General features: G+C 35.7%; 1 protein-coding gene across 2 annotated transcripts in view; it reads right to left on the reverse strand.

Moving 5' to 3' along the window:
• Slc26a7 (solute carrier family 26 member 7) overlaps positions 1-15,246 on the reverse strand; it is a 115,008-nt gene that overhangs the window by 70,860 nt on the left and 28,902 nt on the right. For both annotated transcript variants that reach the window (XM_047557356.1, XM_047557345.1), the window contains exon 4: positions 11,972-12,144. In XM_047557356.1, coding sequence (XP_047413312.1) covers positions 11,972-12,144 — 173 coding nt within the window. The remainder of the gene's footprint in view (positions 1-11,971; positions 12,145-15,246) is intronic.

Raw genomic sequence — 15,246 nt, forward strand, 5'->3', positions numbered from 1 at the left:
TTTTAAAAACAAGTGAGAGCATAGGAAAGAAATATACATCCAAGTGAATGGAATATAGCATTGAATATAATGTGTATTTCAAGTTATGTTGGTTTGTCTGCAACCCAGCTCTTACATCACACTATATTGACTATTTATCCATTCAAATAGTATTTATTGATTATCTACTAGGGGATAGGCCCAGTATTGCCATAGAATACAGAGATGAAGATACAATTAACTCATACATCAAAAGACTGTACAAAGAGAAGTGAAATGATGTATTGGATTGTTAACTGGAACCATAAAGAAGACTAAGACAGGCATTTGGAAGGTAAAGTATGAAAAATTATTTGAGTGGAACCTGAAATACTAAAAAAGCCCTGTTGTGTTTGTTGCTCAGTGTGTGCAGGTTAGGGGAGAGAACTAAATTGCTCATGACATTAAGAAAACAACTGAATGCTATATAGTAAGAGCTGAAAAAGGCTCTGTGTGACCAGATGACCTGAGAGAAAACAGTATTAGAAGGGTAGCTGTGAAGCTATGGGTTGTAAATCTCAGAATAGAAAGTCCTCCTCCATACTGTTGTCAGTTAAAAAAGCAACAAGCATGACCAAAAGGGCAAAGATAGGGATGAGTCTTGAATTCATATTGTAAGAAAAAACAGATAGTCAGAAAAGGCTACACACTGCATGATTCCATTTAGGTGACTTAAAAAAGGGCAAAACTATTGGATAGCACACAAATCAGTAGTTTTCAGGGGTTTGAGAATAGAGGAACATTTTGAAGTGAAATGTGGTATTTTTAGGACAATGAAACTATTCTCTGTGATGCTGTCATAGTGGACATGTGACACTATGCACTGTTAAAACCCGTGGATCTTAACAGCACAAGTGTGAAACTTCATATGTACAAATGTAAAACAAATTATTTTGGAAGGATTCTCTGAGTGACCTTGAAGAGACAAAGCTATCTTGGAAAAGAACAAATGTGAAGGACTCATGATTCCTGATTTTAAGACTTACTACAAAGCAATAGTAATCAAAATAGTGTGGCACTGACATTAAAATAGACCCATGGAGAAATGGAAAAGCTATGAATGCAAGAGAATGAAATTGGACCTTTACCTAACACCATATATAAAAGCTAACTGAAAGTTGATAAAGGATCTACACATAAAACCTAAACAGTAAAACTCTTAGAAGAAAACAAAGGATAGAAGTTTTGTAAAATTGAATGTGGCAATTATTTCCTAGATATGACACCAAAGACACAGGAAACTAAAGAAAAAACAGACAAATTGGGCTTCGTGGAAAGTTTTAAAAACTGTGCATCAAAAGACACTATGAACAATATAAAAAGGCAACCCACAGAATGAATGGAAATGTTTTCAATTGATATATCTGATAAGGGATTAACATCCAGAATGTGTAGACAGTCCTTAAAACTCAACAATATGTAAACAATCTGATTTTTAAATGGGTAAAGGACTTAGATAGATCTTTCTCCAAAAAGATATGTAAATGGCCAAGAAGCACATAAACATTTAACATGACTAATCACTAGGGGAATGCAAATCAAAGCCACAATAAGATCTACCTTATGTTCATTAAGATGACTATTACGAAAAAAAACATGAACAAAGGCTAGTTTTGGCGAGCAAATTGGAATATTTGTACAATGTCTGTAGAAAGTAAAATGGGACAACAACTAAGAAAAAGAGTATGGGAGTTCTTCAGAAAGTTAAAAATAGAATTACTACATGATCTAGCATTTTATTTCAGGGTATGAACCCCAAAGAATTGAAAGCAGGATCGCAAAGATATGTTTATACATTCATGTTTATAGCAGTACTACTCACGATAGCCAAAAGGGAGACACAACCCAAGCATCCATCAACAAAAAAAATGGATAAGTTCCCATTTGTTTACAATTTTATAATAAAAAAAAAAAATGGATAAGTGACATGTGGTATATACACACAATGGAATATTATACAGCCTTTAAAAGGAAGAAAATTCTGACATACAAGATGATATGGATGAACCTAGGGGACATTGTATTAAGTGAAATAAACCAGTAACATGAACATACATGTCGTATGATTCTACTTATACAAAATACTTAATCAAAATCAGAGAGACAGAAAGAATTTCCAGGGGTTAGAGGTGTTAGAAGTGGGGAGTTATTGTTTAATGGCATAAAATTTTAGTTAGTGAGATGAAAAGGGGTTGCAGAGATTAATTAGTTAGACAGTATTAGAAATGCACTTAATACCATTTAACTGTAGACTTAGAGTTAAAGTGGTGAATTTTTAACAATATTTTATAGTATATAATAAAATCATACATACTATATATACAATTTAGGTCAGGAAATCCCAGAATGGAACACAGACTGTGACAAAGAATCTCATAGCTGCTGAGATGTTGACTCTCTATAGTCTCCATAAGTTCTGCCTTTTCCAGAGTGTCATTTCACATAATATCTACACTTTTCGGACTGACTGAGCATCTGAAACATGTACCAATGTAAATAACTTTGGAAAAGAGTAGTCTGTTTAAAGGCAAAAAAAAAAAAAAAAAAAAAAAGGAATACTGTAGTCTAGTTGATAGAGTTGTTTCCCATGGGGGTAGAGGTTCATAATCCTGACCCTACTACACGCATAGACTGGAAATGGAAAAGGAAGTTACCAGATGGTGGACAGTGAGAGTCAGACTCTCACTTTTGTAGTAGAGGTTACAAACCAGGCAAGGGTAACGGTAATGGGCTAGAGTTGGAGATTTCAGCAGGAACTCATGTCTACCTTAATATAAACATAAATACATACAGGAAATATATGTGCAGAGGTTAATATATACACAAACATTTCCTTGCTATATCAGCTGAAAGACTCCAGAAGCAACACAACCCCGTAGCAATGAGCGTATCCAGCATCCCAATCTTGATTTCTGTTAAGGTTTGGATCTAAAAAAATCTCCTGAAGAGCTCATGTTCTGAAACCAAGAGCCCCCAGTATAGTAAGGTTCAAAAGTGGGCTTTTAGGCAGTGAATAGGGATGTATTATCAACAGTGGATGCATCGTTTGATGGATTAATAATTTGAATGAACTACCGGGTGGTAACTGCGGGTAGGTATATGTGGTTAGAGGAGGTAGGTCATACAACATTTGGACTTTAGTTAACAACCAAGTATGAATCTGGTTAATTAATTGTGACAAGTTTACCATGCTAATGTAAGATGTTAATAACAGAGAAACTTCTGGGGGTATATGGAAACTTTATGTAGTATCTTTGCAACTTTTCTACACATTTAAAATTACCCTATAAAAGTTAGTTTCACAGAATACACCTTCTCCGTTTCTCCCACAAAAATCTTCAGGTGAATCTATATTTCTCATTAGTGTGAGTACTGTGCACACAAGTTCCTTAGTCCTGCACACAAGGACATGAGGAAAAAGGACTCTAAATGGAACACCCACAGTGGGATTCAGAGGTATGATGTCTGTACAAATAACCACACCAAGACAAAGATATGAACCACATACATAGAAGAGAGCAAAAGAAAACGTGCCACTGAGGTCTTAGGGCTGTGGTTCAGTGGTAGAGCCTAGAATGGTCTTCATTGCCTAGAATGCTTGAGGAACTGGGTTTGATCTCCAGCCATGCAAAACAGAAAAGAATGTGTTACTGGATTCCTCAGGAAGATGGGAACACTGCAGAAACAGGTTAACTCTGTGCCTTAACACTTAAGGAGGAATTCAAGAGAAAAAGTATTAGAAAGCATTCCAGGAAGAGGGAAGAGGATGCATGTAAAGCAGCTCAGCATGGGATGTGTCCAAAGCACACAGAGCTGCTGGTTTAGAAGGAGCAAAACTAGCCAATAGGGAGCAATAGAAAATAAGACATGAACACTGAAGTCAGAATACAGAGCTATGTAAAAGGGAGTTTTGCAGGAGCGAGTGACATCACTGCTCCACACATTTATTAAACACCTAACTGTGCCAAGAAATATGCTGCACACTGGCTCGCACATCAGAGCCATGCTTTGGTAGGATTGATCTGTTGACAGAAAGTGGAATGAATGGCCATTTAAAAGGCTAGCATAAGAACAGCAAGAGCAAACAGGACTAAGTCACTGAAACCAGAGAGCAGGAAAGAGGAGTAGAGATGGACAAGATCACACCGTAGGCAAACCTAGGATATGTTTTAGAAACAAGCATAATTTTGGGTTTTTGTTAATTGTAGAATATACCAGAAATTCACTAGCCTTAAGAATTGTTTTCATTTGTAATTACCTACATGGCTGAAGGGGACACCATGATCTTTTCTGTTCTTGGACTCTTCAAGACACTATTAGGCTCTGAAGGAAGCAATGGTAAAAGAATCAGAAGCACCAGGAAGGCATGATGTCACTCTTCTGCCTGCCTTCCTGCTCCTAATGAAGAAAACTACATGGTTGTAAAGTGGGATGGTTGGCACCTGATCCGTAAAGACAGAGGGGAGTCGGCAGTTGAAGGAATAGGGTAGCTGTAGTTTTACTTTCCATCAGTGTAGGAATAACTGAGAAGGAGTGGGAGATTTCACTGACTAATTCACTACATTTGAGCAAGATGAAGCTAACAGGATACACAACCAAGGAGCAAATTATAAATTTTACTATTCCTTTTTCATTAAGAGTTGTTACAATTTTTTAAAAAATGGACATACACATTCCCTATCTTCTGATGAAGAATGGAGGGAGAGAGTGGTATATCTGAAAAGGTAGAAAAAAAAAATCTCGATTTTGGTATTTAACATAGTGCTGCCACTAACATTTAATTGACCTTTTTCCTCTTTAATTTCTTCAACTTATATTTATTAAGCACCAGCTATTCCATAGAGACTTACAATGTTGAAAGGTAGGCAAATATATAAAAAAAAATATTTTCTGGTAGATTGAGAAGCCCTACAATGTAGGACATTTGGGAGTTTGGAGATATAAGGGAAGCTTATAAGATATAAGGGAAGATGAGTATATTTGAGCTGAAACTTGAATGACAAGGAGGAGTCACACAAGTGGCCTGAGAAAGAAAAAGCCTTCAGTCAGAAACCTCATCTGCCTGGCCCTACAAGGTGGTGGATTAAGTTTCTTTGCTTCCTTTCTTAGTACTAGTTTAGAAAGTTTTGCAGCATAGCAGTTTTGAGAGTGTACTAGAATCTAATTCCTACTCCTCAATTCCGAACTATAAGATTCTTAATAATCCACTTTACCTTTCATATCTTCACCTGCACAATGGAGAAAATAACTTACCTGTTCTATAAGATGACAGTAAAGACTGACTATATGAATACATGCAGGAAGCTTAGAACAGAGCTTGGCACACGATAGGATAATAAATATTATTTTTAACATGAAGAATTTTTAGTTTTATAAATTTTGAAGAATGTTGTAATTCTCATTTTATGAAGCTTTTTTTTTTCTTAGTTTTGCCAGGTATAGACCCAGCTGGAAAGATTTAGATTAAACGAATGACTTCCTGACTGAAATGGTTGTGAAATAATGAAATATTATCATAGAGATTTTACATAGTCCTCCTCCTGCATTACAAAAGAATGACATTGACAATTTTTCTGGAAAAAAATAAATGTCTCATGTGTGTAAGTATGATGGGCAGGTTAAACTTGAGCATCTTTGGCTCTTCCTATACTATTGATCTTATTTAATACAGTTAAAAATATAGTTTAGTATGAAAACAAAAATACATGGAGAATCTCTTATTTAGGTCTGCAGTTTATTTATCATCCCTGGAGGTGCAAGACCATGTTTTTCCAAAATGCAGTGGTACAATAATCCAAGACTCTTACACTGAACACCCCACCTCGTGTCACCCAATGCTAATGCAACTTTCAAACAAAGGAGCCATGTATCCCCTATCCTCCAGGGCAGAAATCTCGTCCTGTGGTTGCTTCAGAAAAGTAGAGCTTGGGGAAATTTCCAGAAGTAAATGGACAGAGGACAATTCCAGACCTCTCTCAGTTCTTGGAAAAAGGAATGGGCAAAGTGCCCATTGTGGAGAGAATAGTAGAAGCTACAGGGAGAAGAAACAATGGTTTTAAAAGTGCACTGACTTTTATTGAGTGTTTGTTTCCCTACCAGAAATGTTTATTGATTCTGACATTTCAAAAGACTCCACCTTGATTTGATGTTAACACCTCATTGTTGTGAGTGCGCAAGCAATCTCTCTCTTTCTTGGCTCTCTCTTTTTCTTGTCTTTTGGCTAGAAAACTTGTCTTTTCTCCATTTTTTCTTTCTCTAAAGTAATACCAACAAGGCAAAATTGCATCAGTTACACCGAAAGACTTTCTTTGCAAATGAAACATTTAATGTGTCTTAGAAATAGATGGTAGGAACGGGAACCAAAAAGATTACATCCCAGTCTGTTGGTCACTGTATGATCCACAATCAGAAATTACACAAGTTCTAACCTCTGAAGCCACTACATAAACTAGACAATTGTTATGGATTATATATGTCTTATGTGTGAGATAATGCAAGAACGTTCAGAGGTGAAAAGATTAGTTTATGCAAAGTATAAGCTAATCAGGGGTTTACTCCAGCAATGTGGATTAACTAGATGGTAACCCTAGGCACCTGGAGAAGGTAGGTTGCTGGAAGCGAATCTTTGGAGTATATACTTTGTTCCTGATAAATGGAGTTCTCTCTGCTTCCTGGTGCAATGTCCTGAGCTGCTTTTCTCCACCGCACCCTTCCAGCATGTTCTTCTATCTCACCTTGGGTCCAGAACAATGGAATTGGCCATATATAGAGTGAGACCTCTGAAACTGTGAACCCAAATAAACTTTGCCTCCTCTACATTGTCCTTGTCAGGTTTTTTGATCACAGCAACAAAAATGCTGATTAAAACAGAAATCAACAACAAAAAAGTTATACTGAGTGGAAAGAAAAAAACAACAGACCTAATTTTTAAAAAAAGGGGGGGGGAGGGAGTGAATTCATTTTTATAAAATTCTAGAAAATGCAAATTAATCTACAGTGACAGAAAGCAAATGTGGTTGCCAAAGAGTCAGGGTGTGGTCAATAGGAATGAGAAGAAAGATTATTACAGATGGTTCAGGAAAAATGGGGATGGGGGATGACAACTCTCACTATCTTGATGATGATTCCATGGCCGTATAAATGTGTCAACCTTGATCAAATCATGCATTCTGAATATGTGGAACTGATTAAATGGCAATTAGATCTCATTACAACTAGTTTTAAAAGACCCATCATCCAATGTACAATATAGATATACATCACATTACATTGTTGTGGTTGTAGAAGTGCCCTTTACTCATACTAGCAATATAAATACAGTGTTTAGGGGGAAGAGAGATGGGCATAATTTATTGTGCCTGAATGACAATGAAAGAGACACATTTGGATGCATTTATGTTTAGGACATCCACATATACAACATGTGGTAATGGTAATCAAACAACTACAAAATCACTGTTCTGGTGAAGGGAGTCTACAGTAATGAAAGCACCATTCTCAGTGCAAAAAAAATCAGATTTTCAAGCATCAAATAATCATAATCAATAAAGTAAAAAAAAAAAAAAAAAAAAAAAAAAAAAAGCTATACATTGATCTTTAGCCTGAAACTATCTATACCTTATTTTACCCAGGTGCTCATGAAACTTCTTTCTCAAAAACTAACCATAATGAAAATATGAGGAAATTAGGTTATCAGAAAATATTCTAAACCACACTCCCTGATCATGGGCAAGAGCATGAGAAATAATTGACAAAACTGAAAAGGAAGAAGGACCATCCACATAAAAATTAAAAACTATTCTTTTAGAAGATCATTGGGTTAAGGGGAAATACAAAATTAAATTACAGATTTTTTTATTTCCAAAAACACTGAAAGCAAAAACACTATATATTGGAATCTACACAATACATTTGAAACAATGAAAATTCATAACATTAAATGTTTTTATTAATAAAATTTTGTTAGATTAATAATTTAATTCTAAGTTAAAAAGTAAAAAATGAACAACATATAACTTACCAAAAATATTAAAAGAGATCAAATAATAAAATTTAAAAATTAAGGCAGAGGAAGAGATGGAATAAAAGTTGACCTACTATTTCAAAATTCTAGTTTTAAAAAAATTAACAAAATAAACACATTACTAACCAACCTGATCAAGATAAAAAGGGAAAAACACAAATACAACATAGGAAATATAAAAGGGCAAAAACATTAAAATAATTTTTTTTAAATCATAGTAAAGACTTATACACAAATTAATTTTAAAAGTGAGATTAAAAACGCCTTTTCTAAGAACTATGAAATATCCACACTTTTGAATACTACATAGCAGTGTAAAAAAAAAACATGGAGAATATTTCTATGAACATGTCATGATTTCCAAGATGTATTATTAAGTGAAGAGAGTCAAATACTGCTTTCTATGCAAGAAAGAGGGTGAATATGGAAATATACAGGTATCTTCTCATTTTGCAAAGGAAATACAGGAAGTATAGGCCAGTGATAAATGAGACAGGTTATCCATAGGGGTGGGTAAGAAAAGAACAGAAAGGATGGGAAAACAAAGTGAGAAAAGGGGAGACAGATGGCTGAGTATGTCTCTGTGATTTTTACAGACTCCTTCTGTTATAATAATGTAAAAAAAAATCAGACTTGACTTTTTTAAATCATAAAATTATTATGTAAAATGTTGTCTGTTAATTTTTGGTTTTCAGATTCCTGAATAGACAATTTATCTTTTTAGTACAAGTTTTCAGAGAATCTAGCAGGTATAGAATGATATGCAAAATGCAAGGAAGACTTTAATTGGTTTAAAATATTATAATTACCTCAAGAAATTTGTTCTCTAGTTAATGTTTTGCATAGAAAAGACAAAAAAGAAAAATATCTTGGACAAAAAGCATAAAAATGGTAAATTTCATAAGAAAATCAGATATGTTATATATTTTGCTATAATTACACATCTTAATTTTATTCTAATTCCTTTATAATTTTATGCCATTGCTTTCTTCCAAAATTATACAAGGCTAGCGAAAATTAAAGAGGTATACATATTGGAATCATTACAATGATATTAAAGAATATAAGCACAGTAAAAACGTAGAGAGAGAGTTGTGAGGGGAAAAATGGATCAATGAAAGCTACAATGGGGGCAGGGTCTTGTGAATCAAAAAGAAGAGAAGGCAGCAAAGGAAATGCATGGAGCCCGTATTACCAATTAAAGAAAGAAAATAAGATCATTACTTCAATGTGTTGCCAGATGAAACCCCTCAAAACCCTGCTTCTGTGACTGACTTCCTAGAATACCAAATGCAATCTGTTTTTTTTTTCATTTGTTTTTATTTTTACAGAGTGCATTTTGATTCATTGTACACAAATGGGGTACAACTTTTCATTTCTATGTTTGTGCATGATGTAGATTCATACCATTCGTGTAATCATACATGTACATAGGGTGATACTGTCTGTCTCATTCCACCATCTTTCATACCCGTGTCCCCTCCTCCCTCTCATTTCCCTCTATGTAATCTAAAGTTTCTAAATTTTTCTCCCACCCCCAACCCCCCAGCTCCCATTATATATCATTCTTCACTTATCAGAGAAAACATTCAGCCTTTGGTTTTGGGGCTTGGCTTATTTCACTTAGCATGATATTATCCAACTTGCAATCTATGTCTTTATGACATAGCAGCCTGAGAGCAGGTTGTGGGTTACTCGCAGCTGAGAGCATTTCTAGCCTACACACTTTAGGAACCAGATCAGATGTGATTGTTAGAGACACCTTAACCATATATTTTTTATTAACCTAAATTATCTCATCTAATGGGTCTTCAGAGGGGAAAAATGTCCTGAAAACAAATAATGTACAAGAACAGCAGCACACAAATAAGTAAAACAAGGCAAATAAGCAAACACCTCCAGTGTTTACAGAACTCAGATACAAAGTCACTTCCCTCATAGTCGATGGATTTCAAATGTGCAGGAGAAGGAAAAATGACTAAGGAGCTGGATCCAAGAGATCCAAAAGACCCTAAGGGTCTGGATGACAATGGACAGATAAGTTTGGAGGTCAAATAAAGTCCAGCCATCTGTTAGAAAATTGGCTAAAACGTAGGTCACATATTCAGGACCAGAGCTACAGGGGAAGAAAAGCAGATGTTTGATGAAGTTATAAGAGAAAGCATGCAACTATCTGGATCCGATTTTACATGTAGTAAAAGGCCATGAAAATGAAATTATTTTTATTATCTTTAATAATATCCTGGTTTACTCTTATAATTCTAGGGAGTTTCAGTCTGGGAAATGAAATTTACTTTTTATATCAGAATCCTGGCTTCTACTTTTATATTTTCTCATTTAAATCCTTACCCCAAATATGCTATAAAATAATAAAACACCTGATGATTGTTTTGGACTTATGAAAAATGGTTAAAATGAGACTAAGCAGATCATTCCTGGTCTTCTTGCTGATAATGTATTCTCTTAGATATTTAAGATACTAATATGCACCTCAAACTATTTGTTCCATGTTGTATAGAATAAGAGATTGAAACTTAGCAAAAATCATAAATTTAATGGGAAACATGAATGGAAAGCAATGGAACAAGGAAAAGAAATGTTGTCTTTGCTGTGTTAGTACAAACATTTTTATTTTAAATGTACAGAAATAAAGGGAAATCTATATGCAATCCATGCAGTACATCCATGTTTCAATCACCAGCTCACATGGTTGAGTATTTCTGAAATAGACACAGATGCAAAGTATTTCACTGCCTCACACACACCAAATGAAGAGGAAAGGGACATTCAGCCAGCCTGTGATGTCCCGGCACACACTGATATCATCCAAGCTTGAAAAAACAAAGAGAGGGTTACAGAACACCCAGGCAACTAGACATAAACTATGGGAAATACCAACTGATCATCTCTTTGACAAAGATGCTACTCAGATGGTCTGCTTTTCTCATAACTGTGAAGACTTGAATTCTTATTTTCATTTCATCTCACATCTTCAGTCTTTTTTACACATTTAGAAAGCAATGTAATTCTATGAGTTTTATTTTTCTTTCTTCTAGGTCACCTCTTTTCTTCCTTCCATCCAATTCCAAACAATAATCAACTATTTTTCTCCCTTCTTGGCCTTTACTTAATCTTTGACCTTGTAAATAATATGGCACTGTAAAATAGAGCCCCTACCAACCCAGAACACAGCCATCTGGGAAGTTCATGTACATAAAATTCAGTTTACAGTGAAAGAGTAAGCAAAAAAGTCTATGAAATAGACAATTCCATGTCTAATATTCAATGTCTGTCTATATTTATTTTATAGTCACACCTGAGTTACCTAATTTTGATTAGAAATGGCAAATTACATCCTCTAATATTTTGAATAAAATAGACTGCAACAGACTTGGCAGCAACACACATGCCTGATTTGGAAAGGGGCAAAGACTAGTTCAGATCTGAATCTGACGATCTCAGACCAGCGAGCCTATTACACAAGCTAAGTACCATTTGTAACTGATGTAGACAGTATAATCACAAAGTGTTGGGAAGGAATCTCAAAGTCTAATTACAACTCATTCCCACTGTAGGAAATTCACTTGCAACATTCCCTTCCAGGGACAATCTGGTCACTGTGTGAAAACAAGGGCAGTCTCACTACCTTACAAGGAAGCCCATTCCCTTTTTCAAAACATCTTTTAGAAAGCTCATTCTTAAAAAGCCAGCAACTGCTATCCCCTAACTTCATTTTCTTGATTCTAGCTTATTCACTCAACCAACATTTACACAGTAATTACTTCAGTAGTTAGACAATATACAAGATAAAACACATTTGCCCTTTATCCACCTGGAGCGATCCATGAAGAACAAGAAAAATAAAGTACCAATTGCCTTTTCCTTGCCACTGGGTCCCTTTCTGCATTCTCCAGTCTCAGTATTACTTACCTGAATCACACCTCCCAAGAAGGAAACGGCTGCAGCAACTCCAATCCTTTGGACCTCAAAGTCAGATAAGCCCAGCACACTGGAGTTGCTCTGCATGGTGAGGTTCTGGCTGCTTTGAGGGACTAGCCGTTCCACAGCATTGGCTGATATTAAGGATGTCAAGGCAAAGGTGCCTGAAAAGAGGTGGAGGGAACCTTCTATTAGTAACTCAAGAAAAAGATTCAATCAAAATTGTTGGATTCTACCATTAAGGTTGATGCCACATCGCAAAGCCAAACATCTGTTAGAAACAATCTCTGTACCCCCACTTTTACCCTACCATATAAAAGAATCAGATACTTTTTTACACACACATTCATTAACAGGCAATCATACCCATCTATCTGCTATTTCCCTTCCTCTCTCCACACTGGCATGGAAAATGTCCTCAGAGCAGTAAATAAGATTGTAGCCTGGATTTAAATCCAATACCTCAATTTATCAATAATGTGACCTAACGTACATTACTCTAGGTCCAAATTGGCTCATCCATTAACTGGGGCAACGAATTATACCTGTTTTTCAGGGTTTGGGGGAAATTTAAGGGAGGTATGTTTAAAGACTTCGGTAAACTCAGTGATTACATTTGAACTCTGATTGAAATTCTTGCTTCTCCAACCTACCTGTGCAGACCCTAGTTGTCTTTCAAGGTCTGGCTGATATTCCATATTCACAAGGATCTATCTCAGTTACTCCTGACCAGGTTTAAATCTTTCTCCCCACTGTGATCTTTATTATAGTATAACAACATCTTGTGATTCATAAGATGATTAAATATACATCTACTGCTTCTAGAAAAGGCTAACAATATTTACGAAGAATTGCCTTGCCTTCTATATGCCTGGGACCATGTTCAGTGAGTTCCCTTTTCCTGTCAAGAGTTCCAATGTGGACTGGGGAGATAGCTCAGTCGGTAGAGTGCTTGCCTTGCATGCACAAGGCCCTGGGTTTGATCCCCAGCACCGCAAAAAAAAAAAAAAAAAAAAAAGAGTTGGCACAGCCTGCCTGAGAATTCTGCCACATGGATAGGGAAATGCTAATTCCCACAGAGAGGCTCAGAAAACTTGGGTTAAAGAAACATTGCTACAGTGTGCAAACATCCCCCTGTGACTCATTACCTCAAGATCTTTCTTTGCTCCAGGTCAAACTTGCACAGCTTGTGCAAGATGCTGATAGAACGCAAAGTATGCAGCAGCACAGGCAAGTGAGGCAGCAGTCCAGCAGAAATGGGTCTCAATGGAACACACACACACACACACACACACACACACACACACACACACAATCTTCTAGGCTCAATGGATAAGAGGCTTTAAATAAGAAGGGCAAGATGTGCTGTGGATTTAGAATAATGTGGTGATTATAGATTCTAATGAAGGTGGCCTTAAGTCCCAGAACTGTCTCCTTATCTGCAAACAGATGGCATTCCTCATCCAATGGGGTTGTTATAAAGTTAAAATGAGATAATAAAATTCAGCATATGTCAAATAGCAAACATCTAATGGCATGTGGTTAAACTCTTAATAAATGTTAGCTATTCAGACAATTCTTAGTAAGATTAAGATCAGAATGCTCTCTTATGGTCTGTTATTCTTTGCTCTTCTCTTAGAGTTGGTGGTCCATAAACATATGGAAAAGTGAAGAGTCCTCTTAGTGAGCTAAGTCATTCTCAATAAATCATGAGTAGATATTAACCATCTTGATTATTGTCCTCCTCAATAAAACTAAATTAAGAATACATCAAGCAATGAATATATCTGATCATCAGAGACAAGATTCTGGCACCCAGGATAGGGACTACTAAGTAAGGAACATTTGCTGTAGAATGTTATCTTGATAAGGCATATTTTTCAGGATGTGTTATGGCAGGATAGTCCTGAGATCAAGTCAGATATTCCTGAAAGTAAAAGAATGTGTTTTTGGTCCTTAAATCTCCTAGACCACAGAACACAATGTACTACAGAGAAACCCTGAACGAATGACTATAAAATTGAGAACATATCAAAGAGTTAATTTTTGAGTTTAGACCTATCTTTCCTGGGATTTGGAGGAAGACAATACAGACTTAAAGGGTAGAATAGAAAGGGTCATCTACATGGTTTTATTGGGAGGAAAAAAAATGAGCCTCACCTGGATAGGAGTCCCTTTAACAAGGCTGCAACTTGGCTATTTCTGAGATAGTGGAGGATTACCAAGGAGCTGGGGCTGCTGCAATGTAAGGATCTAGTAGATGATGGTCTACCTTCTCTGTCTATGGGCCTCACCCTCATTTTTATCTCCTTCCCATTACTTCTCTCTTCTTCCCTTATTTTCTCAACTGTTTACCCCAGTCCAACTTTAAACCCACTACTGGAAGCAACCCTTAAACACCACTAACCCATTTGGTAACTTAATAGTACTGAGGGTAGCAGGGTCTAGTAGGAAGTGAGTATTAGTCCCAGCCTTGGACAGATTGAAATTCAAATCATATTCCACTGAATGTCAGCTTGTGATCTTGGTCACTTCACCTAACCTCTCCCAATTTCTATATTTGTATTATGTTGACAAAACATCTAGTTATAAAATTGGGGTAGAGAATAAATGAGATTTTTATATATAAAACATTTATCACATTGTAGACTTTCAGTAAATAATTGTTTATTTTTGTTTCTTCTAAAGAGTCTCATATTCTCTTTCTAAGTTTTTTCTAGGTTGCTCATTTTTCTTCTCCCAACAAGCCCATTTAGATGACCCTTCTTCACCTATCAAAAAATTTTTCTAATTTAGAAGATGAGTAAATCCTCTGAATTGTCACATATTGGTTATCTTCCATGATTCTGTTTCCATTGGATTCTAACCCAGGTTTCCATCTTTTCCTTTTCTAACCAATGAATTAAATTGATTATTTCTTGTCACAGAAATAATGTCTATTATTTAACCACAAGTTTTCCACAGCTGTTAATAATTTATTAAATAATTTGTTAGTTGCAGGGTCTTATATAAATGGTAATTTCAAAGCTACTCAACCAATAAATGTTTACAGTGATTACCTAGATAATAAAAGAGTTTATGTAAATGTATATGTATACATTATCAAATTGTGCAACTTTTACTTCTTTTTTTAATTTTTTTTTTTTTAGTTGTAGATGGACACAATACCTTCATTTTATTTATGTGGTGCTGAGGATCAAACCCAGGGCTTCATGCATGCCAGGCAAGCACTCTACCACCAAGCCACAACCCTATCCCCATTTTTG

This window comes from Sciurus carolinensis, chromosome 1, assembly GCF_902686445.1.
Source record: "Sciurus carolinensis chromosome 1, mSciCar1.2, whole genome shotgun sequence".
Lineage (NCBI taxonomy): Eukaryota > Metazoa > Chordata > Mammalia > Rodentia > Sciuridae > Sciurus > Sciurus carolinensis.